Raw genomic sequence first — 23,319 nt, forward strand, 5'->3', positions numbered from 1 at the left:
TCATGCCCCAGTGAGATGTGCATAATACAGATATTACCAGCTCAGCCAGTCATTTTCATTGAATAGCTTTTCTTCAGCGTTTTGATGGCTAAAAGCTCTTTAAACTAACAATATCAGCTATACCTAGCTCTGTATGGCACTTTTCATTAAGAGGCTGCAAATCACGTTAGGAGAGAGTTCACTGTAGTGTCCCTGTTTTACACACAGGGAGACCACCGTACAGCACGGAGTTGCACAGGAGGGCTGTCAGAGCTTAGCCTGCGAGCAAAGCCAGGAGTCGGCAGAACTTTTTACTTCACGCTTGCTGGTGGATCTCGTTGATGGTGGAAGATACCACCTGCCCATTCACACTGTCGTGGACAATTGCTTTGATCTTCCGACTGGTCAGCCCAGCAGGTTCTGAAAGAGAAAGAAAGGTTAATTAGCCAAGAAGCAATGCTGAGACAAGATGATGCAGGGAAAGCTTCATTTACAGTAATTTACCAGCTACCTCCTCAACTGCTTTATCTTTACATGGTTCCCTTTAAGTCAATACTTATTATTGCTCTTTGTGAAATGTACTGCCAGACTGTCACCCTGAATCTTGTCCGGGTCAGGGCAGATGAGTAATACAGCTCCATCCCAGCCAATGCAAATCTAACTTCAGAGCAGATGAACCTAAATGTCTGTAGGTCATGCTCATGCCAGAATACGAGTTTCCAGACATGCAGATTTTCTGTTTGCTCTCAAGCCCTAACACTGTTTTAGTCACCAAATGGAGTCTCTGTGCCTCCTCACGTACCATGAAAGCTTTAGTCTTGAGTCTGAGCTTTGGACAACGTGTTTGACTAATAGAGGTCAGTCTGAAGATAGTCCACAAGCGGGCAGACACAGCAGAACGTGCTCTGAAGTGCAGCCCTTCACAAGACCAATGAATCACTGAAATTGTTCTCAAATACGGCCTACACGAGAATTAACTGCCACGCAAACCCTTCGTAGTTCATTCATGTAAGGTTAAAATTATCCTGAGTAAAATTTGATTGGAAGTGACAATAAGTAAGGGTCACTATAGAGAACAAAATAAGGGACTTTTACCTTTAGCTTTTGATTCAGATTTTCTTGCTATCCTGTGAAGATAATAAAACAGAGAAAAAAAAATTATTATACTAATTTCAAGAAGTTATCCATCCTTTGCTTCTCACTGATTCTAAGGAGACGTCATACCGCTATGAAAAGAGATAAAATAAATTAAAAAAAATTATGCTTTTCTACCACGAGAACTTTTCGGTAGTCTTAGGTACAGATACTCCCACCTGCAGCTGTTCCCGTGTACGTTCATTATTGCTTCTACTGCGGACAGTTGCATTGTTTCATATGTTCTGAGCTGCTCAAATTGATCCCATTTTGGCTTCTGCCAAATAGCCCCGTACTTGGTGCCGTGCTGTCCTGCCTCCCTGAGATTTTCAGTTATAAGGGCTGCTAATCTTCCTTTTTCTGATTTTGTATAAATAAGACAAACTCTGTATATAAGATGAGAGAATAAAGAAGAGAGAGGCCTAAAGATTTCTGAATGCAGAGATTTCACACCAGGCAGAGATGGGGAAACCAAACAACCCCTCAGCAGAGGGGCGTACTGTACAGCTGGTGTGTGCTGGTCTTTGTAACTGCAGATGGCTGAACAAAAATGATCTAAACTTTTCTCCAGGCTTCTTTGATCTAGAACGTGTTCTGAAGACAGGAAATGACTGTGAATTTTACTGAAATTGGCATTTTTTTCCTGTGCTGAGACAGGCGTGCTGTGGGGATGTAGATTTTTTTTTTTTTTAAATAAAAAGTTATATTAATGTAGGTGATCCAAATTGCATGGGTCCAAGTTTTTCTGTATACTAAGTGGCTCAAGCTTTTTATTATGATCCATCGCATTAAATACCAACCCTTGATGTAGTATAGAACTCACAAGCTTTGATTAAGCATAAACAAACAAATAAATAACCCAAATATGAGAACTCTCTTCTCATCTATTCCAGTCAGGGCGGCTTTGCCTTACCCATCAACATTCCCTTCCAGCAGCAGGCGGTAAGTGGAAATTTCCTTCTCCAGGCGGGTTTTGATCCCAAGAAGAACCTTGTATTGGTTATTTTGCTGCTTAATGTCATGACGAACCTGGCTTAGCTCTTCCTCACATTTGGAGATGATCTGCTGCATGTTTTGAAGCGCAACAGCGTAGTAATTCCGAGTGTCAGCCAGGGTGTCTTCCAGCATGTGTTTCTGACAGAGCAGATAATACCAACACTATGATTATTATTTTTGTCGTAGATATAATGCAGAAATGCCAGCAAATTTGGTCTCTGGCTAGAAGATTGCAAAATTAAGACTGCGGTAATTTAAACACTTATGCATTTGCATGATTATTCATGTGAAGACAGCAGAATCACGCAGCTGTGTCGTGCGTGCATAGTGAGAGGCAAAACCGGAGTAATTTATCCCTGCCATATTCCTCCTGCTCCGGAGCTGCGCTCCTGTACCTGCTGCCTCTTCTGTCAGTTCTGCTTTCCCTGCCCAGAATCGTGCCAAAGTCCCCAAGTCAGGGGTGTGTGAGCTTGAACCTGGGCAAGAGCCGAGTAATATTTTTGAAGATTCCCCACCAACATTTTTCACAGTTCAAATATTTCATGCATTATAATAAGGTTTGTGAATGTGAAATTTGTATTACTGTCTGTCTTCTTGGACATTTTTACTTCTTAGATCACCCAGTCAGCTATCCCATCTCTTCTTTTTCTTCTCCCCATATTTTATTCTAACGAGAGATATAAATCTTTCACTTCTTGGTGATAGTTGCTGAATCTATTTTGCATATTCTGGCAAAGTCAAGCATGGTCCAAATTCCAGTTTCACTGATGCTTTAATAACTACACTAAAGTTACGCTAGGCTATGGATTTAAATGAAGAATTGGTCCAAGACAATTTCTGAGAATACAGAACCAACAGGGACCAGCCAGACGTCTGCAATAGATACCTTACTCATCTGTGCCTGCAGCTCGATGTCCAGGGACTGTAAAGTACGTGTTAGATCCTTGATCTCGTTCTCATTGCGCTGTATCTGTTCTGGATTGGGGGTTGCTGCCAGAGACATAGCCGCGCTCTATAGAGCAAAAACAAGAGAAAAGCTTACTGATCCTGGTCAGTCACGTACAGCAACGGGGATCTGAAACGCGCAGAAAATAGCTGTTACCTGTTCTTTGTACCAACTGTCCAGGCTTTGACGATTCTTTTCAATTATGGCTTCATAATCTTCTCTTATTTCTGCTAGAATCTTGGCTAAGTCTTCAGGAGGTGCTGCGTTTACTTTTACATTGATTTTGAAGTCTTGTGATGAGCGATTTGCTTCCATATCCTAGTCATGTAGCAGCAGAGGAAAGAAGCAAACTTGTTGATGAAAGTAGAAAGTTTTCATTCCTGTCTTGTCTTCTTCAGTTCCATCCTCGCACAATACCCACAATATTTTTTTCATTATGGTAGGTTAACTTTTATATATATTCAGTTAACACTATTTGGAAGATTTATATATGGATAATACTGCGACGTGACTTAAACCAGTGACTTATATCTGCTTCCGTGGCAGAACTGTGCTAGAGAACTTAATAAAAAACATGTGAGAAGATCTCTTCATATAATGTTTCTGGAAGATATATACTTAATGAGGAAGCACTGACATTTTTTATTTATTTATCTATTAGGAACCCAAAACCTTTGATGAAAATCTAACAGTAATTTCATCTTTCTTACCCTGTATGCTAATATTTATGGAACTATAACTAAGTTTACAGGAGAGTAATGTAAAAGTTCTATGTAATTGTTAAAGGAATAATTGGATTAAAGCATATAATTACTGTGTAAACAACATAATTACAGGACAAGTCAAGCAGGTATGGTAACATTCCTTTTGGTGTAGCGCAATCTTATGTGCTAGGTACCATTTTCAAAAGCGCCCAGGCAAAGTAGCATTTCAGGGTATGACATCACGGCCTCCAAAATGCAGATCAGCTGGACGTGCTGATGTCTCTCTTGGTTGCCCTGCTTCCAAGAACTGTTTTATTGTAGCTGTTCGGTAGTATCCTTGGCTATAAGGGGATCGGCCAAAGACAGCTTCACCTACTGCTGTGTAACCCTTGTGTTTCTATTCTCTGTTTTAATAATCCACAGATACTGAGTAGGATATTTGGTTCTGCATTAGGGAGTGACTGAAAACAACATCAGATCAAGCAAAATGCAAGCAGCATGTTGTCAAGCAGTGGCATTATATATGTGGGAATAACAGAGACCACTGTGGTATAGCTCTGGAAGAATTCAGAGCAGCATGCTTTTTGACAATTATTGTGCTTAGGCTTTTGCAAGAATAAGTAATTTTACTTGACTTCACCAACCATTCTTTGTCATTTTGATCCTTCAGGAATTCAAGATCTGCTTAGTGCAGGTCAGCCTGCTCTAGGTGACCCTGCTTGAGCTGGGGGGGTGGACAAGGTGACCTCGAGAGGTCCCTTCTGTGCTTCTGTGATTCCGTGAAATGATATACCAGAGTTGAGGGGAAAGTCTGTGATGAGTAAAACTCAACCGCAGCCAGTAACGTTTCCCATTTACTTGAAATCTGAGTGTATTTTTATCTAAGTATTTCTGAGAACAATTCTGTCGAATATGGAAGTTATTATTAGCTATGTATGACAGATGGGTAGGTGACTAGCAAAGAGTGGGAGAGAATACAGCAATTTGTAATCCTTTCTGAAATCCCAATTTCATTGGTAAAGTAGCACACAAACTTTGTGCCTCATCTGACTCTCTGGCTTCTTTAGAAACATGGTTAGGTTCTGAATCATCAATCCCATTTATAGATTGTGGATCTTACTCAAAGTTAATTACATGGTAGCGAAGATGTGTGTGATAGGATTTTACCAAGTGGAACTTTTTCTACCTCCTCGTGGTCTTTCCTCCTGAGGATGTGCTCTTCTCTCAAGCCTTCAATTTCCATTTCCAGATCTGTTGTAACAATGGTCAGGCCGTCGAGCTCCTTACGCAGGTTCTCAACATCAAGCTGCACCCCCTGCCTGCGAGACTTCTCTGCTTCATACCTTTATGAGGAAAGAGAAGATAAAGCATGCTTGTTGAGAACAGACCGCTTCTGGCCTCTTGTATAAGTAGTATCAAAGAGAAGCAGACTTGCTCAAGTCCTCTATGTAGGGCAGAGAACTAGAGAGAATGAAAAACCAAGGAAACAAATTCTTTTTCTAAGATTTGTTCTTTGAATATTCTTGAGTAGTCTTAAAAATAAGATGGGTTTCATTATTGGTTTTCTCCCTTCCTCACAACTCCTCCCCTATGGTCTGAAATAATTGCTTTCTCTCATTTTCCTTTTTGCATTTTGACATTCACCAGATTGTAAAAGCTTTGAGAATATGATTCTCAAAATTGCCAATAAAGATGTGAAAATAGTATCAACAGTCAATGCTTTCTGTAGTTTTTCCAAAACAGGAAAAATGTCATGGAAGCCAGTTATTAACATTCCTCTCCAGCCTCTTGCAGTTTGCCATCTGTAGCGAGCCCAGGTCAGAAAGACGCTGCTGTATCTTCCCTTGGGCATACGAAGCACTTTGGCTCCTCAAATTCTCTCCCTTTACTTCATTTTTTGCGGGTGCTATTGATGTTTCTACATTCAATCCATCAGACTCATTCTATGATGTCCTGGTTTCGGGTTAAACCGCGACATACGCTTCCAGTCTCTCAAAGTAGTTCCACCGTTTCCTTTTTATGACACTACTGAATGATAAAGAAAGGCAGGCAAGGCTAGCTAAGGCCTACGGTGTTCACAGTCTTTAAGTTTGTTACAATAATACCAAAAGCTGAGAGATTTTTTAATAGCTGATCATCATTTGTTGAAAATAAGACAAATCTTCATGAGTCTTAAGAAGTCTAACTTACAGAAATGTAATTCCTTTCCTTTGCAAAGATCTGCCTGCAAGTTTTCTGTCCAAACATCTTGGCTTTTCAGTTGGTCTGAGAACTATCTTTCAACAATGTGCTGAAAAATCACGCTGTGCACTGGTAGCCAAGGACACACTGGCCCATGTACTGTGGCAAAACCTGTGAGAAGCCGAAGCAGCAGCTACGGAAGGACAGGGATTCCCTGCGGCGCTGGACAGAAGGGGTGATAAGCCCAGGAAATAGATCTGAGTGGGACTGGGGAAGCAGGGAAGGGTTAATTTGTGTTCCCAGATGACAGTTTTAAATGCCTTTTGCACAAGTACCAAGTGTCTGCTGTAAAACCTGCTCTTCAGGACCTGAACTAAGTATCATAAACAGGGTGACTCAAGATTGTTCAGCAATCATTTGCGGTTTTTACATCCTTTTTATCCTTTCTGGGTTTTTTTTCTGTTCTACATTGGTTTTATTTATCCAGTATCACCAGAAAACCTCAGTAAAATCAGTTTCATATTGGATTATCAAGAAAAAGCAATATTTTGCTTAATCCTCTTTCAAACTTAATCAAGAAACCAAAGAACAGCTTACTTGAGCCTGAAGTCTTCAGATGCCATGTTAGCATTATCAATTTGTAAAAGGATGCTGGCATTGGTGATCTTGCCATCCTCAATCTGGAAAACAAAATCCAACAGGAGACTCAGTGTTGCCATATGGTGACGGTGAATAACCTGTGCTGTTTTAGACTCCCTGCTGCTTGTAGGAAGCATCTAAAATAGTAGAAGTCCGATGTTAAGGAGAGTACATGAATAAAAGAAGCTTACTTTCCTGGTTCACTTAGATGTTTCTGCAATTTTTGTCCATAATCCTACTTTTCTCTTTGTCTTACTTTTCTGGATATGAAGCAGAAGCAGTCATCTTGTTCCTGGCCAGGTAGAGGATATGAATAATACTACACAAACTTCACGGTGTGTTACAGAATAGCAGTCACTGTCTTCCTCTTTGTGAACTGATTTTGATTCTGTTTAGCACTGCTGGAAAAGCAGCCTTGGTCATCTTTAGGGCAAATGTCAGTAAGAACCATTAAGCTGTGTCTGAGTACAATCCAAATGCTGGAATTAATCGTATGCTAAAAAGTAAGCATGTGCATAAACAGCTTGCTGAATCAGTGCTGTGATTCCTCCGTGTGCTTCAGTCTGGAGTCGCACAGACTGTCATTTGGAGAAACACACGGGCATCTGGTTGTCATGGTCCATTCAGTTATTCACCTACACCTGTACTGAATCATCCGGCAGCATGGAGTGGTTAATTCATGTTTCTGATTTTGCTATGGGATGTTGAAAATTGCCCTAAAAGGCGCAGGAGAAAGGGCTGAGCATCGTTCATGTGGTGTACTCAGCATGCACTGAGACTTGTAAGTCCCTGTTAACATGAAGCAGCTTTGAACTATAGATCTGAATATGAAAAGCTCAGTATTCCATTCAAAATCTTTGAAAGGATTCTAGCAGGAACTTATACATAATTAGCAGGAGCTAATAATTGTGGGATGTCGTGTCCTTTTCTAACAAAGAGGGAAGAGAAGCATGCTTGCAGTTCCAGCAGCTGCCTTCACTCAACACTTATATAGCAAAACAAGGTGCGTTATGGCTGTACAGAAATCATTAGCCATTTACAGAGCTCTCAGCACCTTGAAGTAAAACTTCCCACACCTAAATGAATCACAAAGAAACAAGGAAATGACAAAATTGTCCTGAAGTGTCAAAAGTTTACCTCATAGTAAAAAAGAAGGTGCCTGTGGAAGGTTTTAACTAATCTGTTAACGGACTGTACATTCTTGAGCAATTAGCAGCACACCTGAGGTACTGCCCTGGGACATGATCAAGGCCAGCTGAAGAAGTATAACAATACCCTAAATGTGTCGCTGCCTGGAATTTGTTGTCAGAGAAGAGGCAATTCTTGAATCCATCCTTAGCGAATGGTAAATTTTACTATGGGAGGTAATAAGGCAATGAGAAAGCAACACATGAGCTCTTCAACTTTGTGCCACTTCATAATCATGCAACACAGCAACACATTTATATAAAAGCTTTATGACTCACTCTGTGCAATCTGAAAGAATAAAGAATACAACAAAGGAGTTACAATTGTCAGTGCTTCGCCGGCTGCTGTCTGATATTGATTGCTATGCCAGTTAGCAGTGCATTTCAAATGTGGACGTTTATCTGTTTATAGATATACAGATATTCTTTACTACATCCATCATGAATATGAGTGCATCGCTAATATCCATCTGCAAACTTACAAATAACTTAATTAAGAACTCACACATTATTATATACGAAATACACTCAAATTCCTTCTCAAAACAGATTTTTTTCAAGAAGGCTTCCTGCACTGACTTCTTCCTCAGCGTGTCTTGCGTCCTTTGTCCAACAGCATTGGTCCTGTCTCCTTGAATGCTCTGTAATGCTCTGTAAATCAGTTTGCTTACGTAGCAGTACAAGATGTTTGAATGAGACATTTACCTGGAGAACTGGTGCTATTTTACTTTGTAACTGGGTAAAAATGGAGGCAGGCTGGAGCAAGGCAACTTGCTGCTCCACCTGGCACGTTCATCCAGAACTCGGGCATCCAGGGAAGAGTGTGGTCCAAAGTGCGGGACCCAAATGGTTACATGCCTCCGAGTTCAGACAGCCAGTACATCATAGACTTTCTGGGTTAATTTTGACCTACTTTTTGTCTAAATTTCATTTTAGGTGCTAAATTAGCTTCACTTTTTTAATTCATGGTTAATTAATTTAATTATGGTTAATAATTAGATACTATATTTTCACTCATTTTGCTGGCAGTCATGGTGCTAATTGCAATAATTTATAGGGAAAGTAAAAATTCTGGGTTAAATCACTGAATTGTCAGCTGTAAATAATCCTTTAATAGCCCTCCCCCCAGTTTGAGCACCACATTCAGTCCGTACTGGCCGAGGCAGCCATTAGTCTGACAGGTGCCTGTCGCCAGTGGGAGCCGTTTTAAGTGGTGAGTGTTAAAAATAAGTGTTTTGGGTACAACCTATTCAAAAGTGAGGGCTTTACCCCCATCAGCATTATGGATTTAGTCTTATTGTCTTCCTAACTCTTTCTGATTTACTAATTCCAAATCAGTGTGAACACATTTATATTCTTGATGAACAAGTTTTTATCTCTGGATCTGTTTAAAAAAGTGCTCAAGTGAGAGGTCTGGAGACGGATGACCTTTCTTTATCCTTAAAGCAGAAGTAGGTGATGACAATTCTGGCTCTCCTTACACATTGTCTGTGGTCGGAGTGCCTCATCTTCTGCCTGGAGGCAACACATTTAACAGGGAGCAGGGAGTTTGATTAAGTCCCTGGCCTCAATCAGCAAAGATGCGGGGTAATACCATTTCCAAGCCCTTTTGAAAAAAATTTTGCAGGGTCCTGAAAATGCCGAGTAACCGTGTTATAAAAACCGGAGGGAAACTACAAGATCGCATTTGGAATAGCTTTGGGTTTTGCCCTGTATGGCTATGTAAAGTTAATTACACTGATTAGTCACACAGATGGTTACAGTGCTAAGTATGTTCATTATGAATACAGATTAATATTATGCTTGAATTTGAAGACACGTGAGTTTGGTAGATTGAAAGAGTTACTGTTGAACGTTAATATTAACTACTGGCAGGAACCAGAAATTCTCCTTTTAATTATAGTGAAAACATCCACAAGGAATTTGTCACTGCTATTTTCTTAATTACAGTGAAGTATTTTTCCATCTGATTACATAAGCTCATTGGACCCAAAACTCCTGTAGTTTCATTGTCTGCTACCACAGGAATCAAAGAAATGAAACGCACCAGTCTGTCTAAAGACAGCACGCATGAAAGAAGGCAGTCTCTTCAGTTTGCCTGCTTTGTAATTTGCTTGAATACATGTGCAGTCATAAAGACCAAATTCTGCCAGACATCGTTAGTCAAACCACAGTTTCATGTACAGAAGCGAACATTGGCAGCCGACAACTCTCTTTATACTACCAGTCTTTGCAGAATCCCCCTTGTCTCCTTCCAGCCTTTCTTTCTTGCAGCCTGCTCTCCTCCTTGTGAACACAAAGAATGTTTATGCCCAGGTCCTGTAACCACTTTCGTTAGTATTTCTAACATTTAAAAGGTTTTATTTGACTTTCTTTAAAGGAAAGCCATCAGCATAAATGAGTGCCCAGATTCCTTAAAAGAGCATAGAATGACATAGTCACTTATAGCTCTGACTTACCTGTCTTTGCATGTCAGTGATGTTTTGCTCGTATTGGTTGAAGTCATGCCTCTTTCCGTGAGACTTTGTCTTGTGCCACTCTAGGATGCAGCTTTCCAGCTGAGCGTTAGCTGCTTCTAAGGAACGGACCTTGTCCAGATAGGCAGCCAAACGGTCATTCAGGTTTTGCATAGTCTGTTTCTCATTCCCACCCAGGAAGATGCTTTCCCCATGGTGCTCGCCGAAGCCTCCCCAAGGTGCCCCTCCTCCAGCAGCCGGCCAGAGGGGTCTGGCAGAGGAGAAGGAGGTATGTGAGCTGCTGGCACCACCATCTGCACTTGAAGGTCTGTAAGAAGTTCCTTGCTGGGCCAAACCACACCCTGAACTACCCCTGAGGGACTCAGGAAAAATTTGAAAAGGGCCTTGGCTGGAACTCATGTTTAGCTCTGTTGTGAATCTAACCCAATGTTTGACTGACTAGCACTGAGCAGCTTCTTAGCCTTCCCTAAGCAGCTTTATGCCTTTTCCTGTGGGAGTTTCCCTTCGATGAATGACTACAGCAACAAGATTGTGTCATCATGGAACGTGCTTCCTCTTGGTCAATTCTGAAGCATTCATGAGCCTGCACACACCGTTGTTGTTATTTGGAATCAGCCACGCACTGGATCGCTTTCCTTTTGGTTGTTTTGGTTTGTTTTTTTTTTTTTTTTTCTTTTTCTTTTCATATTGTAATGGTGAGGTGTGGCTAAAATCAGTAGGTGTGGAACAGGATCAGCCCTGCCTCAGACTTTTTTCTATTCCCGTAGTTAATATGTTACGTTTTGCTGCTTATGAGGGGAAGAGTATTGTCCATTACAGAATAAATGGAGAGCTGGGGCAGGGATGGGTCTCTCAAGACACTTTCTTTCTGTTGTAATTCTCAGGCTTTAGAACTACAGCAGTCTGTGAATCCTGAAACGCAGCGCGTCCTATCGAGCTGTCATTAACGTACCGAACAGCTTCAGCCTGTATGAGACCTGAGGCTTTAACGAAGTTATCCAGCCTCTGTCATTGGACTAAAACTCCAGTCCGAAGTGAGCAGGGCCCAGCCAGTCCCTTCAGCTGCCCGTTTCCAGTTGAAATACATGAGAATTAGGTGCTTAACAATCTTTTTCATGATTCGAGGTGCAGTCATGTTTCAATAGTCTTGTGGAAATAGATAGTAATGCAGGAATTTCTTGCTGGTACTAGTATTAATACTATTAAGATATTTATATGTTTAGCTATAGAAAATATTTAGAATATGAGTTTGTAACAACACTCGAAAAATTCAAGTGAGTATTTAAAGCTACCAGCCCTAAAAATTGACCTGGCAATCACGGAAAAAATAGTCTTTCTCAAAAGTTTCAGTGACCTTCTGTCGATCTTATTCCATCAGATATAGAGCGGGAAAGCCTGGCTTCTGCAAACATTTTCTTATTCCTCATGCTGATAAGTAGGTGGTGAATTGTGAAGCGTTCCCATGGCAACAGCTGGGGTTACTGGGTTTTCCTTGTCTTTCGGAGTTGTTCTAGACCGCGACTGAGGGATAGGGTGGAGGCTGAAGATTTGGGAAGAGGTGGAACGCTGAGTGGGCATGGGTGCTCTCAGAAACGGTGCAGCTATTTTTTCCTTACTGCGGTTGAAGGCTCAGCTCTTTAACGAGATCTTGCTTAGCACTGTTGCTCATTCGGAATGGTGGGGTCAGAGGGACTGTACAAACCAGAATTACACTATCCTGGAAGAAACCCGAGGGAATCTTTTTTTCTCTGGCTGTTTCATTTGAAATTTTTCAGAATTAAAGAACTGCTGCACTGCATCCTTTCCTGGGATGCCTCCTAGTCCTCGTTTTCTGACTGGGGCAGGTTTTGAGCTCCTCCTTGTGGCTCTATGGCAGCTCTGCTCAGCACCTGATGATTTTCTTTTTACCAGTTGTTTCCATCGAGTACATATGCCTTCTTATTCCTCGTACACTTCATTGCATAGAAATGCTAACATTTTTAATTGTTTGGGGAAATTAGTCATTGAAGATACGGTTTTCCCCTAAGTACAAGGTATGGCTATCACAAAATATTCTGGTAACAGCTACCGTTAATAGCTACAGTTTGGCACCCACTCCGCTGCTTGACAGTGAGGAGAGCTTGAAGCACCAGACGAAAGATGAAGGCCTAACTTGAAAAAACCCCAAATTATAACAGAACCACTGATAGCCTGCTGTTCAGTTCATCTCAGCAGAGATTAATTTCAAACTGAATTTTCTAGCCTGGCAGGTCAGCAAGCTAATGTTCTATGAAATATTACATTGAAATATAGATACATATGTATGTGCATAATATCACGTAAAATAAAATGAATCCTTTTTTCATGTGAAATTACTCCGTGAGATTCACAACTTGGCTGGCAGTGAGGCTGACAGTTTGTGAGACAGAATAACCTCTGTCTTACTCCCTGATATTTTCACGGAATATCATGCCATCAGGAAAAACGGAATTGTATTTTTTCTGGCAAGTAATACAAACCAAAAGTGACCTGGCATATCGGAAGTGTTTCCTCTGAAGCTCAACCTTTTCAAACTGGAAAAGATTCCACACAGTTTTCATCAACACATGTTGAGGATCCATGGAAAAGACCAAAAAACTTACTTCAGAACCAGACATGGCTCTCCTTTGTCAGGCCGGCACTATGGGGCTTGTTTTTAGTCAACTATGGAATCCACAGGGTCCAGAATGAAAACAATGATCGGACTGAGACAATGAAATACTGTCAGCAGATGGCACCATTAGCTGGTGACTTCTCTTTGTTTCGTACAAACTGGGGAGCTGCTAGGCAAGCCCAGGCTGGTGGGAACCGGGGAACGCGTAGTCCCGAGTTGCTTTCTTTGGGAAAATTTGTTTTACGGGATTGAAACATGAAAAGCAAACTGAACTGAATTTATAGGCTGCAGTTTAAGTATTTAGTCTGGAGAAGAGGAGGCTGAGGGGAGCCCTCATCGCTCTCTGCAACGGCCTGAAAGGAGGCTGGAGCCGGGGGGGTCGGTCTCTGCTCCCCAGGAACAAGCGATGGGACGAGAGGGAACGGCCTCAAGCTGCGCCAGGGCAGGGTTGGGTTGGGTATTGGGAAAAACTTCTTCCCCCAAAGGGCTGCCAGGCCCTGGCCCAGGCTGCCCAGGGCAGGGGCTGAGTCCCCGTCCCTGGGGGGATTTAAAAGAAGGGCAGACGTGGTGCTCAGGGACATGGGTTAGTGGTGGCCTTGGCAGTGATAGGTTAACGGTTGGACTCTGTGATCTTAAGGGTCTTTTCCAACCTTAATGATTCTGTGATTCTATGATTCTATAGGCAGAGTAGTTTGACATGTACATTGTACAGGTAAATATCCTGCAACCATCACTTGCTGATTCAACTCCTATCTGAAATACAAATGGATAGCTGCCCTTGGCTGTAGAGTTTCTCTCTTTCTGTCTAAGCAATACCTAGAATAATCACCTGATTTCTGCATCAGGAAAAAATATCATTTGTACTGTTTGGTTTTTCTTTTCTGGTAGATTGTGATGTTACTTTGCAAGAACCTCTTCTCAGTTCTTTCCAGTGAGAATACCAGCAGGACGTGTGTTTCTTAACAGTGGTATGCCAGTGATCCTGCAGCCTTGTTCGTGGCTAAGCTCTGGGGCTGGTGCCAGCAGTGTAGGTACAGGTTTTTTAAAAGAAAATAGAAGACAGAAAAATAGTGGCTCTAAGGAGGTTTGAAGGAAAATAAAATATATAATTCTAGAAATTATACAATTTTTGTAGATACTGTTATGTGGATTGAAATTCCCAGCGATGAGGCTAACGACAAATTTTCCAAACAATTTATGTTAGCAAAATACAGCATTTAGGTAAATGTTTTATATGCTTCTGAAGTTGGAATTTACCAGCCTCTTAAATCTTTATAAGCATCTCTCTTCAATTACACTAGTGTAGATTTGCAGACTAACTTACTGCTGGAAAAGGCAGTGTTGCTAATACAACAGCTACAGTAATGACACAGGTGGTGACTTTCTCCCCTGTGTATGAGAACCAAAATCGTCACAGCAAACCCTGCTTGAACAGTTCATTTCACCTGGGCCTTGCCTGGTGCTTCCTCAAGAGCTAAGGGCATTTGCCTTTTTGCTGAAGGAAGTGCAGGAACATAAACATATATATGGGAAAATATGACTTTTTTCAGAGGTGCATTTTATTTGTGCATGAATTGTAGTCATGTTGTGCACTTTAAATTCAGAACAAAGAGCTTAAGGATTTTCTGCATTATCTTCTCAGTTTTTTACCGATACTAGCTTCAGATTCCTGGGAGAATCTAATGGCACTTTGTATCTGTCCGTTCATCATCATCTTTATTACTATTATTACAGTTACTCTTGTTATTGTTGTTGTTCTCCACCGAGCATCTCTTGGTTTGGGTTACAGGAAGCACTGTGTTAGGGAGGGTGCGTGGTCATGTGCATGGCAATGCCATACTGGCTTCAAAAAAACAACATCAGACTGGGCGTATTTGCACAAGCAGAACAGAAACTTTATTATATAGGTTCTTCCATAAGGAAACTGTATAGCTACTGACAGAAAACAAGCTTGTCATCTCTGACCCGTAGAGCCAGGCAATCATGTAAAAAGGGAGAGCAAATGTAAGGAAAGACGTAAAGTTGTTACACGTTCTTGGATAACATTCTTGTGATTTGGCGAAAGTAAAAGGGTATTTCTCTTAGCATTAGCCAATGCGTAGGCTGCACTGGTTTGATATGCTGTCATATGCAAGAGGGGATTCGCTATTTCTTTATTAGAATCTCCTTTCACGAGTAGAAAGTTTTCCATCATCTTCCATGCCCACGCGAGTTCTTCCACTCAGAGATGCTGTTGTAGGAGGAAAAAAAAAAAATCAACTAGGGGAAAAAAAATGCCCTGCTAACACACCGAAGGGTTGTGCGATGGGGTTTTTGTTGTTTGTCTCCTCACAAGGTCTTTTTCACAAATCAAAGGGGGAGCTGCCTTTACATCTTATCTTCTCTCCCTACTGGTCCACATCCAGTAAATCTTAAGAGTGCACATCGCGTGTCAGATTTGCGTGTATCTATCTTGTGTGTTGTGTGAATCAGCAGAGGAACTTAGGAATCTTTGGGAGATTTCAGTATTTTAGAATCCCGTGAGGAGTTCATGCAATCATTTTGGCAAGCTACTGGTTTCAAAAGTGCGCGTAAAATAACACAAAGTATTATATTTTTGTCTCTAAATGATAAAGAATGTGGTCATTGTGGAGAGAATGTAATCTGTGTTAGTAAGAAGAAATCCTAAGTAAAAAAAGATAGGTTTATTTAATCCTATTTTGTCAATTCGTTTCAGCCCCTCTTTAAATGAAAGTTTTTCTTACCATCCTTAGGGATCACTCCTGACATCCTGTAGAAAAGAAGAAACATTGGATTAATGACCATCACTGACCCTGTCCACTGAAACCACTGATCCACGTAGGGACCACTGCGTGTGAACAGCCATGGTCTCACACTGCTTTCAGTGGGTGGTTTCTCAGGTGTGTTGTTCCTAGCGTTATTGTTAAGGTGCTTTCTCTTTGAAGGCTGCTCCTAGGTACTCGATAGGAAATAGGATCAGCAGTCAGACCAGTTCTTGGTCCTGATATGTCTCTATGTACTTCTCCTCTTCTCAGAATGGCATAATCTAGAAACAATATAAGGAGCTGATTCCTCCTTGGAAATCAAAAGTAATTCTACGTGTAGATCAGATATGAGAAATGGGCACTAAAATGTAGATTTTACTAAAGTAAGCTGTGGTCTGTACCAAGTTCTTTTCTAGTTGGGAGTACTGGTGCATGATGATGAATATTTTCACCTCTGTGCACAAGTGTAGAAACCCAAGAGCTAAAGAAATAATGAGAACGGGTTTTTATAGGTTCTTTCAGGCTGAAGCCTGTTATTGCAGTGCAACGAGAGGATTATGTAAGACATACATATGGTGCCTTCTATAATTCATTGTAGTCAAAATGGTTGCATTTATATTTTCAAATCACCAGCACAATTGATCTGGAGATTTAGCTTGCGTTATAGCAACGCCTGGGATTTTGCTGGGCATCTGTTTTGCCAGTACTCAAAAGGCTGTGTATGCAGTGAATGTAATTTAGTAATCTGGAGTCAGTTTAGCAACCACAAATTACTGCTTTACAATGTGTCATGTTATTAACCTTATCTAATCATCACAGGATTTGTATATAGTAACGTACTGAGAGTCCTGGCCCTCCAGCAACTGGCGGTACGTGGCGATTTCTTGCTCCAGGCGAGTTTTGATGTCCATGAGCATTCTGTACTCCTGGTTCTGACGCTCCATGTCGCATCGAAGTTCACTCAGTTGCTCCTCGACGCTGGTGATGAGGGCCTGAATCTGTGCCAGCTGTGCACAGTATCGTGCTTCTGTATCTCGCAAGTTGGCTTCCAGTCCGGCTTTCTAAAGCGGAATAACGTCAGGTTAGCATGCAGGTTTGTCCCACAGAGGGGGAGCCTAAGGAGAGGCAAGATAAAGAGGGAGGAAGGGTAGAGCGTGCTAGCAGGGACTTGCGATGTGCTTGGGACGGCTCCGTACCATGCTGAGCTGCGACTGGAGCTCAATCTCCAGGCCCTGGACCGTGCGTCTCAGTTCTGTGATCTCCGATTTGCTGGTCTGTATCTCTTGTGTATGGGTGGCTACTTCGCGGTTCAGTTCATCGGTCTGAAAGAAAAAAACAACTGTAAAATCACATACGTATTGTATAAAAAAGTGTTCAATTACTTTGAGAAAGGGAGGACCCATCCCATCTGCTGGGGCAGTAATAATGAGGCAATGCATCAGTTTGCTGTTTGTTGGCGTAACTGTACCTGAGTGAGGAACCAGGCCTCAGCATCCTTACGGTTCTTCTCCGCCAGAGCTTCATACTGTTCCCTCATCTCAGAGAGAATTCTGGTCAGGTCGACGCCAGGAGCCGCATCCATTTCCACGTTGATTGTTCCACTGAGCTGATTTGAATACTCTTTCATTTCCTGCGTGGGCAGAAGGGAGAGGACACAAAAAAGATCAGGCTCTCTCTTCTCCATGCTTTCTGCCATCAGCAACCCATGCAGTGGTATGCAGTACTTTTCTTAGCAAGTATAGGTGGAACACACATAAAAACGTTTATCAAATTTTCTCTCATCGCATATGCTGTTCTGCTCTCTGTGTACTCACACACAACACACACGTATTTACGTGTAACTTACACGTGTGTGTCTTTTCGCTCAGCTTAACTATCGCAGTGACCTGTTGTGCTTATGAATGTCAAACTGAAACTAAGAGGTCTGAACAGTTTGGAATCAGAGAAATGCTTCTCGGGACACGCTTTGGATTCTTTTAATATTACAGTTTTCTTCTTATTAAGCTATAATGTTGTCATTCTGGGTTTTTTGTTTGGCTTTCCCCCTCCCCATCCAAGAGGCATAAATTCCAAAGGGAAGTCATTTCCTCTCTGCACTGTTACGGACTCTCACCTCCTCATGGTTCTTCTTGAGGTAGGCCAGCTCCTCCTTCAGTGTTTCAATCTGCAGCTCCAGGTCAGCTCTGGACAGAGTCAGCTCATCCAGGACCCTGCGCAGGCCGTTGATGTCGGACTCTACGCTCTGGCGCAGGAACAACTCATTCTCATATCTGCAGTTCAAAGAAGAAACAAGCATTGGAATGTGTACGAGTTTGTATTCAGTAGAGCTATAAAACTGTGAAATTTTACATTGAATGTAGGAGGAACAGTGGACTGTAAATGAAAACATATATTGAAAAGAAGTGTAAAGTGAGTAAAGGTCTTTTTTTCCAGCATCCTACTATGACATATGAAAGTACATGCATTGCCATCTGATTTTATTCGTGAGGAGTACATGACTTTGCAGAACCTGATAATGATGATCAGCATCAACAGAAAAGCTGTCACACAGGACAGCCCATTTACAGTGTCCTCTCAGATTTGGTGTGAAGAAAAGACAGACTGCCCAGTTCTGCCTAGGACACTAGAGGAGAAAATATAAACCTGCAGGTACCTCACTGCAAGATAAATCCGTTGCGCAAGTATCTTTATCATCCTTTCAGCAGTGTCTGAGGTACTGCTGAGTCCATGAGCTGCATAAGCCCCAAATTACTCTTTGTCTTCTTTTCTAAATTTCAGACTCTTCGAGAGAGAACTACTGCCACCAAACAGCAATGTCTTCATGCCACTCTGTTCCTTTTAAGTGAAAATCCCAACCTATTCCTCTCTTCTTTTCTGCTGTGATTTAGGCTAGTGAAAATAGTTAAGAGCATCACTAAAAAATTAAGACACGAACTATAATTTATTGTGTAAACAGCTCAGTGATCTGGATACTGTGTTCTACCAGGTTTATATTCCAAACTCATCCTTCATCACATTGATTCAGTTTGCCAGGGTTTTTTTCATCAGAAGTTATCAAGGAAAAATACCTATCCATAATTTCAAAATGTGTCCTTCAGTGACTGAAGAACTTTATTTTCTAGATAAAAAGTAATACTAAACTTCAGAAAACTGTTGTGAGAGAGAGACAAAGAGAGAGAAGACGAATGTGCTCCAGGTAAACTTACTTCAGTCTGAAGTCATCTGCAGCCAGCCTGGCATTGTCAATCTCCAAAACGACTCTGGAATTGTCAATAGTAGCTGCAAGGATCTGGCAATCAGGAAACACAGAAAAAGGTTGCTGTGACTGATGGTGAAATATCATGGTCCTGAGTACGTAGTAGGTAGTTACTGAGGCTGTAAACCATCAAAGGCGGCAGAGAAAAATGGACGTCTGTTGTGATGTCACTGGTTAAACGTGCGTTTTGGATTGCAATAGCCATTTCAATGTGTTACGTTGCTCTTTGGTTACACTGCAATTCTTACAGCTTTTATAGAGGAAACCCCAAAACGCTAAGCTCTTTTCCACATACCATATGCAAACCAGAGAGCTGAGATACCTTCGTGTAAAAGACATCAGAAACATAATCAGAAAATACATTTGTACAACACCTGATCTTATCTGTAGCTAGGAGAAATTTTTTAAGCCTTTGAGGCCTACCTATCACATTCTTTACTCTTTGATTACTGAACAAGTACATTGATAATTCTAAACACATTTTGCCATGTTTTGCGTACTTTTAGTGCAATCATTTTAATTTCAACAAATGTCACATTTTCAGGATAATGTATTTGCTTTTTAAATGAAGAAAAAGCTACTCTTCTGCTAGAATGCTTATAACCACAATGTATTTGGGTTTAGGGATTTCAGTATTTATTTTATAATTGTTTTCCTTTATTTTAAAGAAATGGAATATGCAGTTCCACAGTTCTAATGCATTCTTATAATTCCTCTACATGTGAATGTCATACCTTGTCTCGGAGCTCTTCAATTATCTTGTAATAATTATTGTAGTCCCGGGCTGGGCTGATGGGAGCTTGCTTCTGATACCAGTCTCGGATTTTAACTTCTAAATCCGAATTTGCCTCTTCCAGTGCTCGTACCTTGTCCAGGTACGAAGCCAGACGGTCATTCAGATTCTGCATAGTTATCTTTTCATTTCCAGTGAGAAGGCCATCGCCACCACCAAAGCCACCACCAACTTCAAAACCTCCCCCAAAGCCAGCTCCTCCACCAAAGCCAGCTCCTCCACCAAAGCCAGCTCCTCCACCAAAGCCACTGTAGCCTCCTCCATAGCCACCACCAAAACCAGAACACAAGCCACCACCATATCCACTTCCTACAGAGGAGACATACCTAGCTGAAGAGATGGAGACACCCCTGCCGCCAGATCCCCCGTGTATGCTCGGAGCTCGGCAGTTTGCCCCTGTTCGGATGGAGGAAAGGCGAGAGCTGCCTCCACCGCACCCAAAGCCACCACCATAGGTAGAAGAAGAGCTCTGCAGGAAGGAAGTAGCCATAGCTGCAGCACAAGAAGGCGCTAATGCGAGTTATTCAGCTTGGTGTAGAAGAGGAAAGTACGTGCCTTCGCTGCCCCGTGCTTCTTTTATATCCTCAAGATAGGGTGTAGGAGACAAACCCAGCCTGCAGCCCTCCCTCCAAAAATTCTCCTCCCTAGAGGTGAGGCCGATGATGATGACATTCCTCACAAAGGGAGCTGGCTGTGCATCTCAGGGGCTAGGGCTTGGGTTTTCTTTTTTAATTAAACAAAAGGGATGATTCAGATGAGTGTTTTTTCTTCAGGCTATAGTTCTGAAACTTGGAGTTTACTTCTCTGACATTTAAGAATGGAAAAACAAAGTGAGTTCAACCACACCCACGTACCCACTTACAGCAATCACCATGGTTATTTTAAGAACATCAACTTTTTCTAAAGATGAAGTTTAAGTTAAATTCTCCTTCCATTGAAAAATGTGCAGTCATCCATTCATCTGACCGTTTTTTCTTCTTTTTTATCCGTATTTTTTCCCATTAAAAAGTTGGAATTGAATTTGATATGTCCTTATTCCTGTTCTTTGCTTGGAACTAATATTTACATTTTTGAGTCTGAATTTTTAGTACAAAAAGCATATTATCATAGCATTGCATGAGGAGCCGTTAGCATCCATCAATGTACAAGGAAGAGTGGGCATAGTTCATTTACTAATGCTTGTGAAATAGTCAAGAAAGGTAATAAGAGATTGAAATAATTCAATTAAAAGAAGAAATGCGGGAGGACTAAGTTCCTGTTACTTTTGGAAAATGTAAAAAAATTGGGTTTAAGGTGAAACTGTTCAGATAGCAATTAATGTGTTTAATGCCAGCATGCACTATGAAAGGCAGTAATTCTTGGAAGTAAGATTTGAGAAACACTTAGAAGAGTGCTTCATCGTAATCCTTTATTTAAAATGGGAGTCTGAAACATCAGTATTTTTCAAATCTAATAATTTGCTAGCAAAATTCCAAAGGCAGTAATTCAGTAATACAGCTCTGTTCACTACTGCATAATTATGGGAACCCACATCTGGGAGGTTTGTAAGGACGCGTTAACTGCTGGGGTGCGTCGCTGGGGTAAAGCCTGTGTGGAGAGTGAGGCAAGTGTGGAGTTTGAAGAAAGAGCCCCGTTGGCTTTGCCCAACGAGGCGACGTTCTCCAGAGGAAAGCCACGGGCTGCACTTGAAGAGTAGGGGCACGGTGAGACGGTACATCGGTACCGCGGCACGTAACGGTTTAAGGACACGGAGGGTTGAGAGGAGGGAGAAAAGCAGGGACGCAGTGAAGATGAGAGGAACTTTCTCTGTCTCTGGTTCAGAACCACCAAAGTTATTTTAAAATAAAACTTTGAAATGAAGAAAAATGATATGTTTGCTAACAACATAATGAGGAGGGCGTTGGTTTTAGCACAGTTTTTGACAGTACCTATCAACAGAAAATTACCTTAGAATTCGGGATGGGTGATTTCAGATAAACTGGGGCTGGTACCAGTTGTTGGAATAAACTGAGGGGTTTGCTGAAGCTGAGACTTTAATGCAGCCTCAGGGAAACGCGCAGCCTTTTTACTAGGAAAGTTGTGTACTTGGGAGGAAAGAAACATCAAAAATCTAGCTGTGATACGCAGCTTACCAGCCTGATTCAGAGAATGTCCACTCATTCTTCAGCTGATTAGAGAAGACAGGGTGTTTCACAGTTGTGGAAACATGTTTCAAACGGAACCTGGACCTTTGCCACAGCAGTTCAGTTTTGCTCTTGGGCAGATTAATGGTTCTGCGTAGCTTGCCAAATCTGTGTATCTCCAAGAGATAGTATCTCAGGAAACAAGCTCAGACAAACTCTCCCAAAGATAAAAAAGTCTCTTTAAGACCCCTGTAATGTAAATATCCTGAGGTGTGCATGCTGCTAGGGTCTGTTTAACTCCGAGGGATCCCGCAATAAGCAAGATCAAATTCCATTTAAAAAGAAGTCCAGCAAAATCACTTCTAGAAAACACCGTAAACTTTAACAGGAAACTTTGGGGATTTTTCATTCAGTCTTCTTTCACTCAGCCTCTTTAACTTCTTTGGAAGCTTGCTGGTGAAATACACTTTGCTGCTTTTTAAAGTGCCCTGTGCATTATTCTAGATTGTTGTCAGATGAACACTTACAAAAACCAAGTAGCAGATATCAAGCCGCTTCTTTCCTGTAGAATGTTTACCACTGGGAAAAATAAAAATAAATCAAGCAGCCAACACAGATTATGTCCTATAACGTAAGTCAGAAAACCATAGTGGTGGGGTTCTGAGGCTTTTTCAATTTTCTGTTAACCATCAAACTCAGATCCTGAGGGTGTGTCCCCCACGATCAAAAGCTTGTAAATGCAGAGCGCAGCATTTGCAGACCTGAGGCTTATCCCTGCCTTCATCTTCACTTTTTGTTCTTTCATATTAAACAACTACTTCTAAATAGTTCCTAATATTTCACTAGAAATTGTCAGTAGTGTTTTCAAACCAAAGGTGAATCCAAGGAAAGGTGCCTCAGCGAAGCACTGTGAAGTTTGGAGGTGGTCGGTTAGGGATCATTTATTTGCAGCTTGCTTCCGTTGCTGTGCTTCACAGGTATTTTCCTAAAGAGAAAAAAACTTCATTTTTGAGAGCTTACTCATGAACATTGGCTCTTCTGGTGAGAGAGAAATGGTAAATCTGTCTGTACCTCTACACTGAGAGCAGCCGGCTGGCAAATGCTTGTGTGTATTCAGAATGCACGCACTCACGGTGTTTATTTATATAGATATTGTTGTTTTATTACTGTCTGCAGGTTGAAGCCTTCTATATCAAAACCTAAATGCATTATATCGTTTTATAATAGACTATGTAAGGCAAAGCTTGCTTTGGTGAAAAATTATATACGATTTGGTATTTCATTAATGAAAGTATAGAAATCAAAAGTGTTTGATGAATCTAATTTCATATCTGAATTTGAACAAGTATGTGAAAATCATCTGACTTCAGCTCAGTTCTAGAACTAGGTGTAATTCTACATACAGTCATATTCTTTTCAATTATTATTTCTGCATTTAATATAGAATATTAAATAGAATATTAATAATACTATAATAATATACAAAGCAAGTGATACACTATGCAAT

The 23,319-nt window shown here is 41.3% G+C and overlaps 2 protein-coding genes across 2 annotated transcripts; both read right to left on the bottom strand.

Annotated features, from left to right (window-relative positions):
- Positions 1 to 295: 295 nt before the first annotated feature.
- Positions 296 to 10,826, bottom strand: KRT23 (keratin 23; the record flags this gene model as incomplete). Its single annotated transcript, XM_082331752.1, has 8 exons — positions 10,226 to 10,826; positions 6,538 to 6,620; positions 4,946 to 5,102; positions 3,212 to 3,373; positions 2,996 to 3,121; positions 2,027 to 2,247; positions 1,075 to 1,106; positions 296 to 399 (listed from the first exon to the last, which is right to left on the bottom strand). Exons 1-8 carry the CDS (start codon positions 10,640 to 10,642, stop codon positions 296 to 298), a joined length of 1,302 nt encoding a protein of 433 aa, XP_082187878.1. The 5' UTR covers positions 10,643 to 10,826.
- Positions 10,827 to 15,262: 4,436 nt separating this feature from the next.
- LOC309600133 (keratin, type I cytoskeletal 19-like) lies at positions 15,263 to 20,179 on the bottom strand (the record flags this gene model as incomplete). Its single annotated transcript, XM_082332198.1, has 8 exons — positions 15,263 to 15,285; positions 15,620 to 15,645; positions 16,481 to 16,701; positions 16,837 to 16,962; positions 17,109 to 17,270; positions 17,754 to 17,910; positions 18,847 to 18,929; positions 19,631 to 20,179. The coding sequence occupies 8 exons, from the start codon at positions 20,177 to 20,179 to the stop codon at positions 15,263 to 15,265; spliced, it is 1,347 nt and encodes a 448-aa protein (XP_082188324.1).
- Between the last annotated feature and the right edge of the window lie 3,140 nt (positions 20,180 to 23,319).

The sequence above is a fragment of the Platalea leucorodia genome (assembly GCF_965183815.1).
Source record: "Platalea leucorodia genome assembly, chromosome: 22".
Lineage (NCBI taxonomy): Eukaryota > Metazoa > Chordata > Aves > Pelecaniformes > Threskiornithidae > Platalea > Platalea leucorodia.